The 20,052-nt window shown below is 38.6% G+C and overlaps 2 protein-coding genes across 6 annotated transcripts; both read left to right on the forward strand.

The window, feature by feature from the left end:
- The first annotated feature begins 788 nt into the window (after nucleotides 1-788).
- On the forward strand, nucleotides 789-15,754 carry cpsf6 (cleavage and polyadenylation specific factor 6). 5 transcript variants are annotated; one of them, XM_014994795.2, is made up of 11 exons: nucleotides 789-909; nucleotides 2,381-2,590; nucleotides 2,672-2,775; nucleotides 2,916-3,061; nucleotides 3,221-3,406; nucleotides 4,064-4,171; nucleotides 5,212-5,710; nucleotides 5,809-5,924; nucleotides 6,281-6,434; nucleotides 6,516-6,714; nucleotides 12,694-15,754. In XM_014994795.2, the coding sequence occupies exons 1-10, from the start codon at nucleotides 850-852 to the stop codon at nucleotides 6,700-6,702; spliced, it is 1,770 nt and encodes a 589-aa protein (XP_014850281.1). In that variant the 5' UTR covers nucleotides 789-849; the 3' UTR covers nucleotides 6,703-6,714; nucleotides 12,694-15,754. The 5 variants fall into 5 exon arrangements, with proteins under 5 accessions (XP_014850281.1, XP_014850289.1, XP_014850297.1 ...); XM_014994803.2 differs by having other exon boundaries at nucleotides 6,519-6,714; XM_014994811.2 differs by having other exon boundaries at nucleotides 3,230-3,406.
- Nucleotides 15,755-17,039: 1,285 nt separating this feature from the next.
- On the forward strand, nucleotides 17,040-19,780 carry yeats4 (YEATS domain containing 4). Its single transcript, XM_014994608.2, has 8 exons — nucleotides 17,040-17,284; nucleotides 17,465-17,584; nucleotides 17,669-17,735; nucleotides 17,973-18,067; nucleotides 18,757-18,846; nucleotides 18,934-19,021; nucleotides 19,181-19,378; nucleotides 19,480-19,780. The coding sequence occupies exons 1-7, from the start codon at nucleotides 17,234-17,236 to the stop codon at nucleotides 19,348-19,350; spliced, it is 681 nt and encodes a 226-aa protein (XP_014850094.1). The 5' UTR covers nucleotides 17,040-17,233; the 3' UTR covers nucleotides 19,351-19,378; nucleotides 19,480-19,780.
- The last annotated feature ends 272 nt before the right edge of the window (nucleotides 19,781-20,052 follow it).

Genomic DNA, 20,052 nt, shown 5'->3' on the forward strand with positions numbered 1-20,052 from the left:
CTTAGTTTATGAAAGAAGGAATCTGTTCAGTTAACAAAAACCTTTAGAAGAAATAACTTTTTGTGAAAGCACCAAATAGTCCAACTACGCTGTCAGTTTTTCATCAGGAGATTGACTCCACAGTGAAGAGTCTGAAGACCTCTGGAGCCACAGATTGCAGACTCTAGTTCTAGAAATTTGTCATTCAGCTGGATGAATTAAAAGTTGGGACATTTGGCCAAAAATGCACCTTCAGGACCTGGACACCTTGCAGATACAGACTCTGTGGTCTTTGCAGACTCATGCATTCTATATAGGGAGTCTTATTTGTCACAGCTAAAAGAAAAGTCAATATTAGAACAGGCAGAACTACTTCAAGAACAACAAAAACATAACGTAGCAAATGTGAAAAGAGACAGTGTCACAAGACATTAGTGGCAACTGGTGATAAAACACAGCTTATGAATACTCTTTTATTTTCCATTACCTCGGGGCATTCAGTTTGTAGACTACTGTAAATAGGGTGTATTTTAATGTATCTCACTTTTTATGAATCCAATTCTGTCATATCAAAGTGCCATTCGTATAGAAGACTTTAGACTTTAGAGATTACATTTTGCTATTATCGTTATGTTTAAAGTAATTGTGTTTACATTTATCCGCATTAATTAGGCACAACAAATCTATTATTACTTGTCTTAAAAAGTTATTTATATTTTCACTCATTTATTTTGATTTTTGAAGTGATAGAATCCTTTTCCTTTTGCATGCCTCGTTTTAAGCTTAGACGGCCACTGGGGGGCGTTAGTTGTCGCTCTCTGTTCCATTGTTTCTGTTCTGCACCCGCGGTGGGGACCGCTTTACTGGAAAATGGCGGACGGTGTGGATCATATCGACATCTACGCCGACGTCGAGGAGGAATTTAGCCAGGTATTTAGGCTTAAATTACTCAGGTTATGGGACATTAGGCCCATAGGGACAACGTATTTTGTGCTTGGCAGCGGTGTTTTGACGCTACTCTCGTCGAATTATTGTCGAAATAGCTTGTCTCCTAACTAGGCCTCTTTCGCCATGCTGCAAGCCTGCAGCTCAGCTTCAATAATTCGTCATCTGAAATATAAAGTGATCGATTTCAATATGTATTTTTGCATGTGTATTAATGTGCAACAAAATCTTACTGTTTTATCATAAACACTTTGGAGTGTAGTGTATATTATTGGTTTTATCGTGCAGCGCATATAGGCCTCGGCATGGTTCCCGCGACTAAAGCTAAGACGAGCCAAACAAACGCAGTTTCCTTAGCTAGCTTCGCACTATTTTCAAGCGAGTTGTTTAGTAGCGCTGTAGTTTTTTTTTTTATTTAAAGCTAAATAAATATATTCTTCTGTGAATAATTCTACAAAACACTACACTTACATTGAGTGAAAATACATCTGGCTGTAGCTAAGTGCTATTAGCATATCTACATGTTTCCTTTTATACACACACACACACGCCCCTTTTGTTTACTTCTGTGGTACATGAAGAGACACCATTGGTTTTATCTAGGAAGTCAGTCATTCGCAGATATGGGTTATCTACAAAATTTTTTGTCTGTTGAAAAAATGTTTTTAAAATCGTGTGTTTTCTGCGATTTGGTAAAATGAAGGTTAGCCATTGTGTGAATTAGATACGTCGGGGTCTGCTGTACATTCACGCGGTTTAAAACTAAACAATGGGACCTGTTTTGACCATTTAAGCTAAATTATTCTTATGAGGAAAATGCTTATTTTGTATGTGTGTGTGTGTTTTAGAGATAATACAATGGGGTTTTGCTGTTCTTTTAACATTTTTATTCTAGCTGCTGATTTTGTTATTGATTTCTACATTTTGGTATAACTCTTATAGTGATGTTAGAGTCCATCCTTTGGAGGCCATTATCTAGCAGCATGTGGATTTCAGTACACCTGAATTAGATGACAGAATTACCCCCTCATTCTGTGCTATTAATGGCCCAATTATGTGATTCAGCTGTGTTGATGCAGAGACTCATATAAAAGTAAATTCATTTTGGGATAAACGATTGCTTCTTTCCAAGTTTGAGATCTTGGAGAAATAAGTGAAGGGGAAAAAAAATCTGTATATATTTTTGTGTGGGTGTTTGTCCCTTTGCTCCTTTTCTGTTCAAGTCAGATTTGTTTGGTTAAAAGTAGTCGTCTCTCATTGGACATTTTAGGCCAACTATAGATCGATCTGTAGGAATGTTTCCTGCCTCATTATAACAGTATTTAATTCTAAAGTAATCAATTTGCTGCCAGAAAAAGTGGCTTTTGTGATTTCTGTGAATTGACTGTTTAAGTTTGAGCTGGTATGGCTTAATTGCTCCCCGTGTTTGTATTCATCCAATGATGCTTTCTGACAGGAACCGGAGTACCCTCCTCATGAGCAGATCGACTTGTACGATGATGTAATATCCCCCTCAGCCAATAACGGAGATGCTCCGGAAGACCGCGACTACCTGGACTCGCTCCCCGCCCCGGGGGGCTCCGAAGGGGGGAAGAGCGCCCCCCCCAATGTGGTTTACACCTACACAGGCAAAAGGATTGCCCTGTACATAGGAAACCTCACATGGGTGAGAACCAATTACAGCTCAGATTTGTGTCGAACCTCCAAACGTTTGATTTGTGTTTTGAATGAGTCTCTTGTTTCGCAGTGGACGACAGACGAAGACCTGACGGAAGCTATTCGGTCAATAGGCATCTCAGATGTGCTTGAGATCAAGTTCTTTGAAAACCGAGCCAATGGCCAGTCTAAAGGGTGAGCTTGTTGGTGTCTGCTGGTGGATACGTGACATGTCATTAGCAGTACCTTGAATCGTAGACAGCCTTGTACTCCAGTCTTTTAAGAAACAATTTTTCCAGGCGGTATAAGTGCACGTCCTCTTCTAAATGTTCCAGGTTTGCCCTCGTGTGTGTCGGTTCAGAGGCATCGTCCAGAAAGTTAATGGACCTGTTGTCCAAGAGGGAGCTCCATGGACAGAATCCCATCGTCACGCCGTGCAACAAACAATCTCTGAGTCAGTTTGAGATGCAGTCTCGTAAAAGTAAGTTGGCCATCTATTCTTTTGGCACGTCTTTCTTAATTTTTTATTTATTTTATTTTTTAAATTTGTTTTAGGTTTTGTAAAATAATCCTTAATTTGTTTATGAAGTCAATTGGGACGAGCAAATAGAAATATGTGGGTTTGTTTTTATCTTCTCTGATTGCACAGGTACCCAGTCGGGCCAAATGTCTGGGGAAGGCAAAGCCGGGCCTCCGGGCTCCGGCTCCCGTGGCGGATTCCCGATGGGCAGCCGCAGCAAAGGCAGGTTCCCTGGACCCCCTGGTCCTGGAAATGACCGCTTCCCCGGCCCCGTGGGGCCCGGAGGCCCGCCACCACACTTCCCAGGTTGGTTTGTCGGCACATTTTGAGGGAAATGCTAGAGGTGGTGTCGGGTGTCGAAAACACCTTATTACTTGCGTTTTACTTTATGTAGTTTTTTTTTTTAAATTAAGAAAAAAGAAAAAAACTCTAAAATTTTGCAGTCAGTCCAAAAGATTCTGATTAGGTTGGCTTTATATCACAAGGTTCTGCTCAACAAACACTCTATTACTCAGACTTGCATGGACTCAAAGCCACTCATGTGCAGTTTTAGAGTTTTAATTTGTATCGCCAGGATTGTGTTTGTGCTTTTCTTAATTTAGATTGTTCTTTGTCTGTCCCACTCTGCCTCCAGTTCAACTTTTCCTGGCTGCAGTCCTTCGCTCGCTGATAGATTCCAGCTCCATCTCTTAACTAGCTGTTTGCTTAAAGCTTAACTTGGCGTCTTTTAGCTCTTCACAACTCTTGTGTTGCCTGCGTAATGCAAGAAGCAGAAGACATTACTGTAGCCCCCCCTTTTTTTTTCCCCCTCTCCCCTCCTCTCTCCATGCAATCCTTTTCATGCCTCATCTATTGCTTATTAACTGTTGCCCCCTCCCCCACTGGGCTGCGTCAGGCCTTCAGCTCGGAGCCAGAAGTTCATGAAGGGAAGAGTGATGGTTGGTTTGCTTTCTTCCCCATTAGGCTCGGGAATGAGACCAGATCTGGTTAGCCACCATGATGGCCCTCTGATGGAAATGAATTTCAATCCCTTCCCGCCGGGGGGCAGGAACGGGAGCTGGCATAGCAGAGGTGAAACACCTCGATTGATCTGAATAATTTGATCAGTTATCTTCCTTCTCTGAAGACTTAGAAGCTTGGTGATGGACCTGTGGTACAAATTGTGTCAGGTTGATGATCTTATTCAAGGTTCAGTTTACCAACTACACTCCCAACATACCAGTGCCTTACAAAAGAGTTTGGATCATTTCAACTTGGCCACATTTTGTTGCAACTACAAACCTCGGTGTATTTTACTGCCATTTTGTCTGATAAACATAAAGCACCGCTTAGTTGTGAAGTGAACTGAAATGGATGCATGGATAAATGTTTCCAGTCTCTTCACAGATAAAAACTTTGAAAACTGATGAGACAGTAGTATGTAGAACCAGCAGAGTGTCTATTTTCACAAGTTTGTCGTGTCCCTTCCTTTTCTCCCTGCAAACTTTAATCGGCCAAAGATGGGTTTTGTTAATTAAATGACTTCCGAAGGCATTTGGTGCTAAATTTGAATATCATACTTTTACTTTGAGGAGAAAGGACAAAAAAAAAAAAAGGTCATTCCGCTTCACATAATGCATTGAAGTTTGTGGTTGTGTCGTAACACACTGAGGAAGTTTACATGCTATTAGTACTTTTGTAAGGCACATGTTATCAAACACAAGGAGCCTTTAAGCAAGCTTTAAGTATTCCAAGAAACGGTTCCTCCAATGTCATCAGAAGAGCCGTTTTCCGTTAAATTGTATTTCCAGGACATTAATTACACGAAGCACCAGCCTGCTTTCATCTGTCTGTCATTTGTCGCTGCTTTGTGTTCTCGCCCAGTCAGCATCTTAACATTTATATGAAAGATGCTAAGAAAATAAAGCTCTCCTAAGATGTTTTTATTAGAGTTTTGGCATACTTTGTGCTGTTTGTCGTTTCCCCATCTTGTGTTCTGATGTAGGAAAGGCCTCCAGAACTTTTAACAACATGCTTATTTCTCCAGATGAGAGCTGTTTGGCTGTGCTGTAGCCAGAGGCTAAGCGGTTTGTTTTAAGCGCATCTCTTCTTCTCCTTGTTGTTCGTTGTAGGTGGGATTCAGGGACCTCCTCGTCCTCCTCCGGGCCCCCCTGGGCCTCCAGGGCCTCCAGGTCCTCCACCTCCCGGCCAAGGCCTTCCTCCTCCTCTGCCAGGCCCCCCGAATCGTGGCGACCGGCCTCCCCCACCTGTTCTCTTCCCTACTCAGTTCGGTCAGCCACCGCTCGGACCTCTCCCTCCAGGCCCCCCACCTGCAGGTTACGTCCCCCCTCCTGGTCCTCCACCGCCTCATCAGGGCCCGCCTCCCCCAGGACCCTTTCCTCCTCGGCCTCCAGGCCCTATTGGACCCCCGTTGGCTTTGGCTCCACCCCCACACTTGCCAGGCCCTCCTCCAGGTGGACCACCACCAGCTCCTCATGTGAACCCCGCCTTCTTCCCTCCGCCTGGAGGGAACAACATGCCCCCCAACGACAGCCGAGGGCCCCCGGGGCCAAACGACCTGTACGGCCGGCCGCCGCCATACGATTCCAGAGATTACGGTCCTGGACGAGGGTAAGGCTAATGGAAGTCATGCCAAGAAAAAGAAAAGAAAAAAAAACTGTCTTTTATTGGCTGCATTGGTGACTGATCTCCTTATTGGCTCTTTGTAGAGACATGGAGTCATCACGGGGCCCCCTGAATGAGGCCGAGTTTGAGGAGATCATGAACAGGAACAGAGCCATCTCCTCCAGCGCCATTTCCAGGGCCGTGTCTGATGCCAGCGCAGGTAACGAAGGTCCCATCAATAGCAAGAGAGCTCAAGCCAGTGTTATCTGGAATATTAGGAAAACAAAACATCTAAGTGTTAACAAACGGTAGAGCTAAAATAAAGCTCACAATTCAAGCAGAAATTAGTCTGGACCCTGTGGCAGCTTAACCTGCCAACTGTAGATGATCAAACAAAATATAAAGCAAAATCCACAAATTGAACAGGGCTGCTGATGGATACATTTGCATGAATCATATCAGTATTTATGTTGTAATAAAATGTCTTTCTTACTAACTACCTAAGGGAATTCTCCAAAGTCAACTTCTGGTCATTTTCCAGATTCCCTGTTTAATGCACACCTCTCCCTCCTTTAGCTGATTATGGCAGTGCTATAGAGACTTTGGTGACGGCCATCAGTCTGATCAAGCAGTCCAAAGTTTCTGCAGACGACCGCTGCAAAGTCCTCATCAGTTCCCTGCAAGACTGTCTCCACGGCATAGAGTCGAAGAGCTACGGCTCTGTATCTAGGTAAGAACTAAACGAAGCTGAAGGAAAATCAAGGTTTCCTCTTTAAATCGTTGAGTCGACAAGCATTTCATTTCCACCCAGAAGAGAACGCTCCAGAGAACGCGACCATAGCCGCTCCAGGGAAAAGAGCCGGCGACACAAATCCCGCAGTCGAGACCGGCACGAGGATTATTACCGAGAGCGCAGCCGGGAGCGCGACCGCCACCGCGAGAGGGACCGGGACAGAGACCGTGAACGAGAGCGGGAGAGGGAGTACCGGCACCGCTAGATGACAGGGAAGGTGGGTACAGCTTGGTGCTCTGTAGCCATTTTAATGGGATCTGAACCAAAAAAAATTGGAAGAGGGAAATAACAGCGATATGAAGCCTTTTCCTTTGCTCACTTTTTTTGATTATTAAACTCCAAATAAATAGCAGTATGACATTTTACCTTCTGATATTACATGATATCAAATGAGAAACCATTGGGTAAAGAAAATGTGAAGTGAGCAAGGAAAGGGCTTTGAAAACTCAGCTTTATGGATTCAGGTAGGTGGAAAGGTGAGTTTACCACTTCATTTTACAATGTGAGCCATTGCACCTGTTCTGTATGTTGTCTGGGAAAATATATGTAATGGTACATTTACAAAAGCTGAAAGTCCCAGAGCTTAATGATAAGTTTTTAGCTTCTATTGTTCAAGCTTATTATAGACTAACATTTCAACACCAGCTGTGTCTAAAACTGATCGGCGAGCTTCAAGCCTGTTCTGCTTTTTGCAAGTTTGATGTCCTCCAGCTATGAAGCTCCCGATTCAGTGGTCGGTTGTTGGAAGATGCACAGAGTGCTTTTATTTCATGCACTAGTCAATGTTTGCTATGCGACGCGTGAACCGGAACAGGGTTGGGATTTGTATTTGTGAAGTTACAGAAAACACCAGCAGGCACTGGAAATTCAGTGTTGGATGTATTTGTGACTTTTGGGCTTCAGAAGTTGGTAAATCACAAAGTTCACTGATCCTTTCTTATATATATATATATATATATATATATATATATATATATATATATACACACATTTAATTTGTTTCTGGGTAGTTTTCACAGCTGAACAACATTCTGGGATTCATCTGTGCACTCCTCTGTTGAAGGGATGATGTAACGCAGTGCCTATTAAGAATTGATTTATTCTGATTGTGCTGTATTGATGATGATTAGGAACGTTAAACAGCCGAGTTTTGTGTTTTACCAACAGCTGTGAGCTTAGATCAAATGTGGAGCAACTTTTTGGCTTGAATGTGAAGATTGTTTGAATTCAGACATACTTAATGTGAATTTACAGCTGACTTTGGTATTTGGTGTCACTTAATGCCACACGTTTGATGTCCCATCTGTTCTCATGCAGAATCTGCATTCAACCCGACTTGTTTTATTGAGTTAAGTGAAAGTAAAATGCAGGTTATTGGCAGAGAAACATTTTATTATTGTAGATCTGTAATGAATAATGTGACGTTTCGCCGCTCTATTAGGTTAAATATCTACACAAATGTTGAGGCCAAACAATATTTTCATGCAAGACCTGATCTTGTACATGTGTCAAACTTGAGTAGTTCTAATGTAGCTTTGTTGAATTTCAGACAATTGAGCCTCATTGTAAAACTTTGAGGTAAAGTTGAGAAATGAAAAGATCCTCACGTTCTTGTCTTTCCTGATTTAATCTGCCGTGTATGTTGGTGTGAAACATATTTGAGAAAAATGTGCTTGCTCCAGGTATTCTAGTGTCACACATATGTAAAATGAGGTGAGTTGGCTAAATTAAATGTCACACTTATGTAAATGTTTTAAGATTTTAAATAGTCATCTAAAAAAAATGTAATATTGGTAATAGTTTATAGTAGGGATGGGCATTTCAAGCATGTGTAGTATGGCAAATTGTTTTAGGAGAAAACCTTGTAATTCAATATTGAATATAGATCTCGATGAACAAGATCCTAGAGGACAGGAAAAGTTGTGGGATAATTATAATGACCTTTATTATTGCTTTACCCAATTATTGTAGAATAGAGTAGAAATACCCTTTCTTGTCTCACACTGGGAAAATTCTGGTACAACAGCAGCAAAGTGACAGGTAATGGAAACACAACACAAAGATTAGAATACATAAAAACACAATTAAGAATAACAGACTGTACAGTGAGGGCAACATTACACCATGACACACTGTGCAATTAATAAAAATTGTGTATTCAGATGCAAAAGATGGCACAACCGAGAAGCATAATTTAAAAATGTACAAAATGGCAATGGATTTAAAAACAGACATTTACAAAAAGTGACAATAAAACTGTGCAAACAGTGGAAATGCCAAGAGGGTTGGGAACAGTGATTGTGATAGTCTGGTAGCTGATGGGAGGAAGGATCTACTTGATGCATCGCCCTCTTGTGGTAACGGCAACACACTACGGTCAGGGAGTGTAAAACGGGATGGAAATATCGTACAACGTTTTTTTTTTGTTTGTTTTTTGCTAAAGCCCAATGTAATTACTATCTGTAGCTTCAATAATCAGTGCCCATCCCTAGTTTATCCAGGTTGTGTCCCAGCATGGTATGTTGTGCTGTCACTTTGGTCATGTCATAATAGTTGAAGTGAGCTATTTATTCTCTCCAAGTAATATTTTACAATACATTATTGGTGTTTTGCTTCTCAAATTAATCTGTAACATGTTGAGGCTGCTCTTAGTCTTTCTGGGTCACTTTCTGATTAGTGTCACCCATGTTGTAATTGTTACTGGTTGGTTCTGTCTACCAAGGCACCATTTGCATGTTAAATAACATGCTACCTTGTGTATACCTTTGCTGTAGCTGAAATGCTGTTTGTGGTGTGCTGCTGCTTTGTGTAATGTCAGAAAAATCCGGATCTCTATTTGATAACGATCAGAGATCAGTAGGAACATTTACGGTTACCCAGCCCTCCGAGTCACTGAAGTCAAATGTAGTAAGGAATTATGCATTGTGTATTTAATATATACTATTGCCTTTTTATTAGTGTCTCTGTTGTATTGCCATGAAATATTAAACAGGGTGATTGACATTTTGGTTTTGCTGAACTTTAGAAGCAGGCAAAGCCCAACATAATGTCACTTGGTAACCATTTTACTGCAATGTCCTTTTTAGTGCTGAGTCTTAGGTCTTAGTAAGTCAAACAAGTTTGTATTCAAAGTACGTGTCCTTACATGATGCATTATTTGATTATTTCACACAAAAGTACTTTGTGTCCATTGGGAACCCTGTTTAAGATACAAATCATTTAAATTTCCTTTTTTTCTATTATAATTATTATTATTTATGGAGTGGCAACAATTAAGTTTAGAAGCCTTGTTAACTGCACCAGGATTTTCTAATGCCTGTTGCCACAAAAACAAAATGAAAAGGTACCCAGTGGACACAAGGCCTGATGTTGAATGTGTGGACAATAAAATGCATTTGGGTAAAGTTATTGAAAACTACGTTTTTACCTTGGAAATGGGCAAAACATCATGTCCAAATATGCCCCATGTTCCATTGCTCCACACCCGTCCATGTAATATTTCAGGAAAAGAGCCAGTCGTGTTTTATATGTAGTTATGCCTGTTATGGTTTGGCCATCTGTTGTCAAAGTATGCTGTTTTTTACTGTTGGTGTTCATAATCGTGAACTAAGTGTTTTTCAAAGTTTCTTGCTTTGCAATGCCTTAAGACATTTTGCCAGTATAATTATTGAAGAGGCATCTTCAATGTCCGTTGACAAAGAAGCAATTTGATCATGTCAAACCAGAGTCAGACACTCTAAAAATAAAGCTTGGAAGCAACTTGCAGTAACAAAATAAGGTCCAGTACATAGTCTATAGAGAATGTACACAGTTACAAGGAGCAGCAGATCAGAGTTAAAAGAACCACTTATTCAAGAAAATCTGGTCTTTGTTTCTGTCATAACACTAAAGTGAATTTAAAAACGTTTGGAGAAGTCTGCAATGTCTTCATATTATTGATCAGTCCAAGTTTGTCCTATTTAAATCCAGAAGTTTTCTGGACTCTTGGTCCCCAACCCCTGTGAGTAAAAACACCCGGGTCTACTAAAACCTACATTTAAATGCTTAATTGGTTTTGTGGGTCTAAACTGGTCTGTGGAGGAAGGACATAAATGTATTTGGTTTGTGTAGGCTGCAGACCTCTGCTGTAGATTCAGTATTCTGTTAAAAACCTTAAGCGTGCCGAATGCAGATTTTATCATCTAAATTTCAATGAAACATCTGGTGGATTTATGAGTTGATGATCTGGATCTGAAACGTTTTGTGCACCCTGTTAAAAGGCCTGGTTTGTAAAATGTAAAAAAACAACACAAACCCCCAAAAAATCCAAACCAACATTAAAAGTTGTAAGTTTAGGGAAGACTGCTCAACCCTGGTTTGACTTTGATCTAATTGCCATTTACAAGCAGACATCGATGCACGTTTCATGTCTATAATTTGTAATGAACCTTTTTAATTATTCAGCAAATGATGTATTGCTCATGAAATTAGTATTGCGGGATGAATCGTCTGCTTTGTCCTTAATATTAATTGAACATCTGAAACCAGAGTGTACTCATGACCTTCTAATGTAGATACTTGAGTCTTTGTCCCATAAAAGGTAAAGCTGAGGTTGAAACAAATTAGATCTTTCTGCCAAGACTTTTTCATTTGTCATGTAACATTCTTGAAGGGCTTGTAATATTGCAGGAATATATTGACCAAATAGTTTGACACTATTTACTGCTGCCATGCAGCCTCTAAGTTTCCTGTTCTTTGCATGCTGCACTTTGTTGTGCTCAGGTGTTGACAAAAGTTTTCCATCTGCTTGATTTGCTCTGTTTGATGGGAAACATGGCATTTTAGCATCTCCGCATTGTTTCATGTAAAAGCAAAAGTTTGTACCTTTTTAAATATCAAGTTCACAAATTTTGGTGGCAGAATGTATATTGCAGAATTTAAAAAAAAAAAAAAGTCAGTGATTATATATGTGGTTTTTTTTTTTTTATGTCTTATTCAAATTTTTTGAAAGAACCAGATCTTGTTTTCCCTCCAAAATGCTTCAGTGCTAGTTTAGGACTGGAGATGATTCTTGTTTTTTGCTATTTAAACAACAACAAAAAACTAGTCTTGGTATTCACAACCAGTGACACAAACACACAAAACGTTGCTTTATCAACTTTCTGTGATTTGTTTGGAAGTTGGAGAATGTCATTTTTATTAAATTATTAGTTATTAAACATTGTAGTTTTGCACAGCCTGTAGTCCTGTTTCTCAAGGCACCTTTTAATTTGTTTAGTGGTCCTTTGGTGCTTTTATACGCCAATTTTGTCCCAACTGAAGTCAAAAGAAAAAGTCCAGCACTGGTTCTGAACAAGCTCTGAAGTGTCTTTGTTGGGGAAAAACACAGATGCACATTTTCAGTGTTTAGCTTTCTAGTCTGTCTACCCAAAGCTGTAATTTTGTAATGGCAAATTAAGCAGGGAATTTTTCAGAAGCATAATAATGATTCAAATTTGGTGATATGAGGTGAACTACGTGAAATCTAAAATCTTTTTTGCTCAAGGTATGAAGGTAGCACTTTCAAATCCTTCTTTTGTACAAAACAATTTGTGTTTATCAAATTAAACCTTAATAAACCAATATAGTTTTTGCTGTTTTAAACTGTATGCAGCATGTTTCTCCATGTCCATCCCTGAATTTGGAGTTTACTAAAGGTCAGCTCTCTTAGGAAATACCAAACGTTAGTCTAAAATGTTGCATGTCTAACTGGAGGTTCTCTGTCCATAAATGTATTGAACATGGCTCCGATTCAAGCTATCTAAGTTAGACTATCGAAGGAACACCTTTAAATGTTCTGTTGTGTCTTCATGCTGAAACATTTCAAATAAGCTGCTCTGTTGAAATTTGCATGATGTTCTGGTGTATGCGCTGGGGTTGGGAGCAATTCACAATCAGCCGAGTGCAAACAAACAAACAAACAAACAAAAAAAACTTAATTTGCTAAAAAAATAAAATAAAATGTGCCTCGTTTGTCCAGCATCTGTTGTAACCCTCACACGATGCGGTCTTTATGCTGATGTAAACTTTTAGCACTGCGACTCAAAAGTGATGGTAAATTGAACCCAGCCCTGGTGGACACGTTCCGTAGCGTAGAGGTTTATTGGTGAGTGGGGGAGTGTTTACTTCTTGGGCTGGCTCCAAACCAAACTGCACCCTTCGTTTTGACACCTTTCAGCTCACGTGGATCAAGGATGGAAGGAAAAAGGAGGAACGCTCTCTGTACACCGTCACCCCCTGCTCACCCTGCATGACCGGACAGGACTACAACTACCAGCTCTTCCTGCACCCCCCTCCATGTCTCCTCTCTTTTCCTTCTCCACCCATCCCCCTCTCTCTGTTGTCTGCCTGACTAAGAGCAGTGGATGGAGGACCCTCATCTGTGTAAGGCTTTTGTCCAAATGTCTATATTCATAACTGAAGATGAAAGAAAACTTTCCAAGCAGTTCTTTTATTTTTGTTTTTGTTTGACATAAAGACTAGTATGTGTGATGCTTTTTTCTTTCTTTTTTTTTTTTGTTCTTTTGTTTTTTGTTTTTGCAAAGAAACAATAAAATGGCTGTGCGACCCTAAAAAATAGAAAACAAGCATCAAGTTCGATTCATTTGTTGATTTTTTTTTGGCTCGCTGTACTATGTAAATTCAATATAGGCAAGTTTTTATAGGGTTCATGTTTGACGTTTTCTCTCTTTCTCTCATTCTCATTTCTTGTTAGTATGTTTGTAAATGTCTGATTTTCGAATGAAAAACTAGATGGTGTTGTAATAAAAAATGTTTGAGGTCCACTCATCTGGTGAATTTCTCTACATGTTTTGTTTCATTTATATTAAATGTATTTTTGCACTGGTTTTATTTTTAATTTTTTTTTTTTTTTTTCCAATTCCAAATTTCACCAAGTAAGTGATCCTTTTCCTTGACATTTTGTTTCTCTTCAAATGGATGGGATTTTTTCCAAGGTAAGACTCGAGTAGAATGTATTTTCAAATGTGAACAGACGATGCAGTGTGAGCCAAAATGGACGCTCCTAGAGGCATTCGGATCATTTTTGGAAATCACGCCGTAAATAAAAAAAAAAAAAAAAAAAAAGCCTGCTGCCGTTTGCTGCGCTGCTTCACATGTAATTATGCTGGATAGTTGTTAGCAAAAGTGATGAAGACAAAAATGTTTGTGGTACGTTTTCATCCTGGTGAGCAATATTGTTACATTAATTGATTCCATTGTTGTAAAAACTGGTTAGTGTCGAATGCAAGTCAGAAGGGATGTTTACATTTGCTCATTTTCATGGACTGTCATTCATTTGGGGCTTTTTCAGGATGTTTTTTTTTTTTTTTTTAGCATTTTTGTAGTCATCCATCAGCTGCTTTCATAATTCTGATCAAATATAGAAGCTCTAACTGGAAATCATTTGAATGTATTCCTTGTCACTGAGCTTTTAATGGTAGTACATAAATATTGAACAATGTTCCAACCAAGGCTGTTTGAGAAGTTCGATCAGAAACTAGCTTCTTGACTAAAACATTGAGCCTTTGGTCTGTGTGAAAGTCAAGTGGTTATCTATTCCACCCACTTGCAGTGAACCACTCCCGTAACATAATGCCGCCAACTCCATGCTTGACAGTTAAGCAAGCCATTGATGCTGTGAATAGCTTCATTTTTGGAGAAATTTGTAGTTTGCTTCCAGATATTTCCCTTAAAATACGCTTTCAGATGTATCGCTAATTCTCCAAATTATTGACATCAATGCCCATGATGAGTGTATGTAAACCTGTGATCAGAACAATATTGAAATGTTTTTAAAACGCAATGTTAGAATGGGATTGATTGCCACCAACAGCAGCCTCTCTTTCACTTCACCACCCATCCTGTTGATGTGTTGCATTTGTGTCACTGTGATTGTCAGTTTGTCTTCTATATCTTTATTTTTTTATTTTTATTTTTTTTACATTTAAGGAAATGCTTTTAAAAACTTCTGCTTTTTTGTTGTTTTTTACTGTCTGAGACCAAATTTTGAATTGCGACGTAAAATAGCTGTATTTGTTTCAATACAGATTTACTTTTTGAATTGTAAGTCTTCGCCAATCTTTGAATTTAAGAGAATAAAATTGTTAAAAAAAAATAAAATAAAAAAATAAATTGCTAATCCATGTTAAAAATCTAGAGCTGCTCCAACCGTGTCTCAAAATATAGTATGTTTTTTCCCTTTTTTACTGAAGTCACATATCCATATAGGCAGATGTTAAAGGGGAAACATACTTTTGCTGTATTTGGATTTTATTCTCCACTTGACATTGCCTACTATTATCATCTCACCCTAATTTTATTTTTGACATAATCTGAGATCTTTACATTTCAAGTGTTAACTGGGGGAAACGGGAAAACGTTAAGATTGCTCGTGACAATTTGAGCGCAAACGTGTATCCTGACGATGCTCTTGCAGAATGTTTTTGGTCGGTGTGTTGTATTGTGTTTTGTACTCACAAATATTCATATTCTATTATGACCCTGTTAACTCTATTAATAGTAATGGAGTCGGGTGTATTATATTTTTAGTGAACCGGTAAGTAGAATTTTTGTTTTATTTTTTTTTTACACTTGCGCCAGACATTTGGTAAACGTTTTTGTCGTTTAATGACAATGGCACTTTAATCGAAACAAAAAAAAAAAATTTTAAAGTGAAATTGTTAAAGTATGATTGGCTTATGTTTTTGTCCTGTTATATTGTATCTAAAGAAAAAAATAATCTAAAATTGTTTTTAATGTACATAAGCATGTTAAGAGCTGTAAGACAAATCATTTGAGTTTTGGTTAAAGTGTAGGTCAGTTTTGTGCCAACCTTTATCCACAGCAAAAAGGTAAGTGTTGTCAGGTCTGCCTGCCCTGGAGAAGAAGTAAGGAACAGCCTGAAATGGCCGCTGCTTCGAGCAAGACGCTACACAAACCATAAAAAGTAACCATTTTAATGTTTTCAATTTAAGTTCAATTTAACTTATTGTATATATGGAATAGTCTTATTTGAACTAACCATGTTTTCTCCCTAGAACAGAATTGGGAAATAAGTGGGCAATTAAAAAAACTGATTTCATATGATCTTTCTCATAATGCAGTTCAGTGGGACGGTTTGGCATACTGTGGGTTATTTATTGTGAAACTCTTAATTGGGATGAAGTATTTGCCATAGGAACACAGTGGTGGTAGATTCCCATTGCTGATTTTTACAAATAAAATTCTTTTGCATTAAATTTTTGTTTCATTTGTACTTAATATCGAAAATGTCTGCAGTTTTAAATATTAAAGCACCATATAGCAACTTATAGTGGACTAAATTGTACTTTAAAATATTGGCCAACTACAAATATAAGAGATGTGGGTTATTTTTGGGAAATGATATGCAGAGTTGATCATGGTCAATGCAAAAGTTTGAAAATATATTAGTTTCCACCACACAAAAATGTCACTGGCTTGTGATCTTAATTATTGTGCTTCTGTAATTGTTGGGGATAAAGTGAGAATGTTGTGCATCATCGGTCCCACGGGAGTAATGGAGCTTCTTATTTAAGGCAATTGGTGCAGAGAAAGGAGTAATCGGTGAACCAGTGAAAACTGGGACCTAATTAAATCAAACGTGATCAGTTCGAGTGTAGAGTTCATACCAGAGTAAACGCAACCACTACACTGGGCAACTTGCAACAAAAACTGCGTGGGATTACATCCCACAGCATTATGTTAAAAAAAAGGTGCCAAGTCATTTTAGGTGGTATGCTCACTACTGAGGGCCCTGTTGGGAATGAGTGCAGTTTGAAATGAGTTTCAAACTTCTCCCCATTCAATAAATGACACCAAATTTGGAAAAGTTTTGATTTTGGATGATATGAGAGATAATGTGGTAGGATTCATTTGTGCGGCAGTTGCATATAAAGTTTAATTTTGTCCTATAGTTTGAAACTTGGTTTAGAAAAGAAATTAAAGCTGTTATTTAACCAGAATCCGGTTATGTGAGAAGATTAGGTGGTGGGCTGATGTAAAACGAGCGAAGAGACAAAAACTTGTTCATCCCTCTATAATGTATCTAAAACTCAAAGCAATGGTCTTCAAAAGCCAGAAATGTAGGTATTAACTGTAATTTCTGTTGATTTCAGTAGACGGGTATTGATAAGCGGCAAAATGAGCTAATAAAACGAGTTTTCCCCGATCGGTAAATATATAAAGTTGCGCATTTTATTATAAAAGCTTTGAAAAACATATCCAGCTGATATCAGTAGTTAAGAAAATTATTTTTTTAAAAATCGTAAATAGTATATTTTGTGCGGGTAAAAAGATGTTACATTATGAAACTATATATTTCTGGTACTTTAAGATTAAATTTTTTTTAAGCATGCACAAGAAAATTCAAACATATTTATTAGACTGTTTAGGTAGAACCTGGTTTTACATTTAGAAACTAGGTGAACCATTAAAAATCATGCAGTTCTTTTGTTATTTTTTTTACAGTCCCTGTGGTGGAACCTTTATATTCAGCCTTCGTTCATACCGGAAGGTGAACACGTTTCTAGCGTCATTTCCGTTTGCTACAAACGGAATGCTACAATGCCGTTTTGTTGCATATAATGGGCACTAAACGCTTAAATGGCCCATCAAATGGGTTTGGAAACGAGTAGTGGAAGTAGAATAGACGTCTAGAGAGTCCCACACTTTTATCTAAAACTTGTTCTCGGAATACTATGTTCAAAAAGATGACTGAATTTGGACCAGATTCCGGAGGGCGCGTTAAGGTAAAGATAAAGAATGTTTCAGATCAATTCAAATCTGATATATTCACAGTTTGGGTTTTCTGTTCGATAAAAATACAGTCACTTGGTTCCTTTTTCTGACACTTTTAACCCTCGCAGTGTTCTCGAGAAGTGATCAGTATAAATTGTCCATACTCAACTTTTATGGTGTTTTTCTTGCAGGGAGTGACAATAGTGAAGCCCATTGTGTTTGGAAATGTTGCCCGTTACTTTGGAAAGAAGAGAGAGGAGGATGGACACACACATCAGTGGTCTGTCTATGTGAAACCCTACAGAAATGAGGTGTGGGATCATTAGAAAAGAAATGTCCTAAAATAGTGGTATTTATTGACGTAAAATTAAATTTATTGATCTTAACTCTCCCAGGATATGTCTGCTTATGTAAAGAAGATCCAGTTCAAGTTACACGAGAGCTATGTAAACCCCTTGAGAGGTAAGACAAAGTTTAAAAATCTTTGGTCAAAAAGTTGTACAATATTTTTTCCCACTATGTAAAGGTCACAACAGAACCTTTTACAAAGATGATACTGCCACCACCGTGTATTAGAAGGGGGATGGTGTTTCACGTTGATTCAGCACACAGTGCGGCAGCATACTGATCTCCTTGCATATATATTTTTTTTACAAGGCACTGCAAGTCTGCTAACGTTGTCATTCTTCTCTCCTCTAGTGGTCACAAAGCCTCCATATGAGATTACAGAGACAGGATGGGGAGAGTTTGAAATCATCATCAAGATCTTCTTTATTGACCCTAATGAGAGACCTGTAAGTAACGTATCCAAGCGGGGAGTAGAAATGTTGTTTGGTGCAGAAGTGGTCTGTTTTTCCTGCTTCCCCCCCCCCCCCTCTTTTTTTCTAATGGGCAAATAAAACCATATAATGTCTAATAAATAGGATGTTTTCATACATGCTTTATCTCAGATTTTTGCTTTTATCCTGCAGCTCCCCCCTCCACCCTCTTTTGAACTTGTTGACTAAGCATGGATTCATTAAGATTTTCGAAAAGGACGGCTATGTTTGAACTTTGGATAGCTTTAAATCCAAGATTAATTTGACTCATTGGTTCTTAAGCAGAATGTGGTTAAAACTGAACAATGCACTAAAAATGGTTTCAAGGACACAAAGGATGAAAAAATACCTTCTTCTAGACTTTATTCTATATATATCATTATCAAAGGTTGTTGATATATACTTGAGTCCCTTCTCTCTCCCACAGCGATGTCCTGCAACCTAACCTAAAAAATTCTTACTTTTCTTCTACTTGCTCCTCCTTCCTTCTTTCCTGCTATCCTTTTATACACCCACCTTTCTAATATCCTTTTTTGTGTCATTCTTTGTGACTACATCCTCTTTGGGCCTGAAAAGTGTGACATTTTGAAATCGAAAATGTTATTTTCGATTAATGAAAATGTTAAATTATATGATTTTTTTCTGTTTCTGTTTTCTTGTCAAAGGTTACTCTGTACCATCTGCTGAAGCTGTTCCAATCAGATTCCAGCGCCATGCCGAAGAAAACGGTCGTCTCTGAGTTCTATGACGAAATGGTACAACTTATGTTCTTGAATATTATTGGATTCATCTCTGTGTTCTTGCTTATCAATTATTATTATTTTATACTATGTGAATTGCAGATTTTTCAGGATCCAACAGCCATGATGCAACAGTTGCTGACCACATCCAGACAACTCACCCTCGGAGCTTATAAACATGAGACAGAGTGTACGTACTCGTATGTTGAGTAGTAACAACTCAAGTATGTGTTGATGTTGCTGTTTAGCCTTATGATCACAGTTTCCAGAGGAAAGTGAAGGGGGAAAGTCCACTTCACATTGCAGCAGTCTTTGCCTTTCTGAGCGTGGCCTTTGTTTGTTTTCCCAGTTGGCGAACTGGAACAGAGGACAAAGGAGAAACTGGAAGCGGCAAAGAAGAGAACGAGCCAAGAAATCACTGAGCTTAAAGATAGGCTGAAAGCCAGCAGGGAAAACATCAATCACCTGAAGGGAGAGATCAGGAAGCTCGAGGAGGACGGAGATCATAAAGAGCACTGAAAGGCGCTCAAAAAATCAGACAAGAATGGTTTGTATTAGCCCTCTCCTCTGAATCCAAAATGAGCCTCGGTTTGGAGACGCGTTGTCTTGGACGTGAATCTCATCTTTTTGTCTCATCTTCCCATACAGGGACAGACTTCACTTTGCTTAAAATAAGCAAACAAAAACCTACAGCTTGACAGCTCAAGTACAATCTCCAAAACATCTGGAACGTTGGTGCTTTTGATTTATGTCCATCTCTGGAATAAAAATGTGTAGAATTGTTTGTAGCTTAGTCAAGAAATTTTGTGATTTTTGGCCCCTTTTTATGCACAGATATTACTGGGTAATAATATCTGTGCATAAAAGGCCCACACCTATGAGTTGCTTTTCTTTTCAGTTTTTTTTGTACTAATATGACGTTTTTATATAAAGAAACTGGTAACAACAAGACTTGTGTTTTTTTTTTTTTTATCTCTTTAATATAATATTTCATGAGGTAAAAAAAAAATTCATACATTTAGCCTCACTAATATCTGAGGTGACCTAGTGGGGTCATACAATCTTAAATCAGTATTTAGGAGACAATTTAATTCATAAGCTTAATAAACACATTACGCATGTAATTCATTGTTGTAAAAAGCGCGTTAAAATAATGGTTAATAGGTTTCAAAAGTGCAAGTGAAGTCCTGACGTCTAGAGTGGAAGTGACTTCCCAGTGAA

Source organism: Poecilia mexicana, unplaced genomic scaffold (assembly GCF_051168715.1).
Source record: "Poecilia mexicana isolate PSO_F unplaced genomic scaffold, ASM5116871v1 scaffold_23, whole genome shotgun sequence".
Classification (NCBI taxonomy): domain Eukaryota; kingdom Metazoa; phylum Chordata; class Actinopteri; order Cyprinodontiformes; family Poeciliidae; genus Poecilia; species Poecilia mexicana.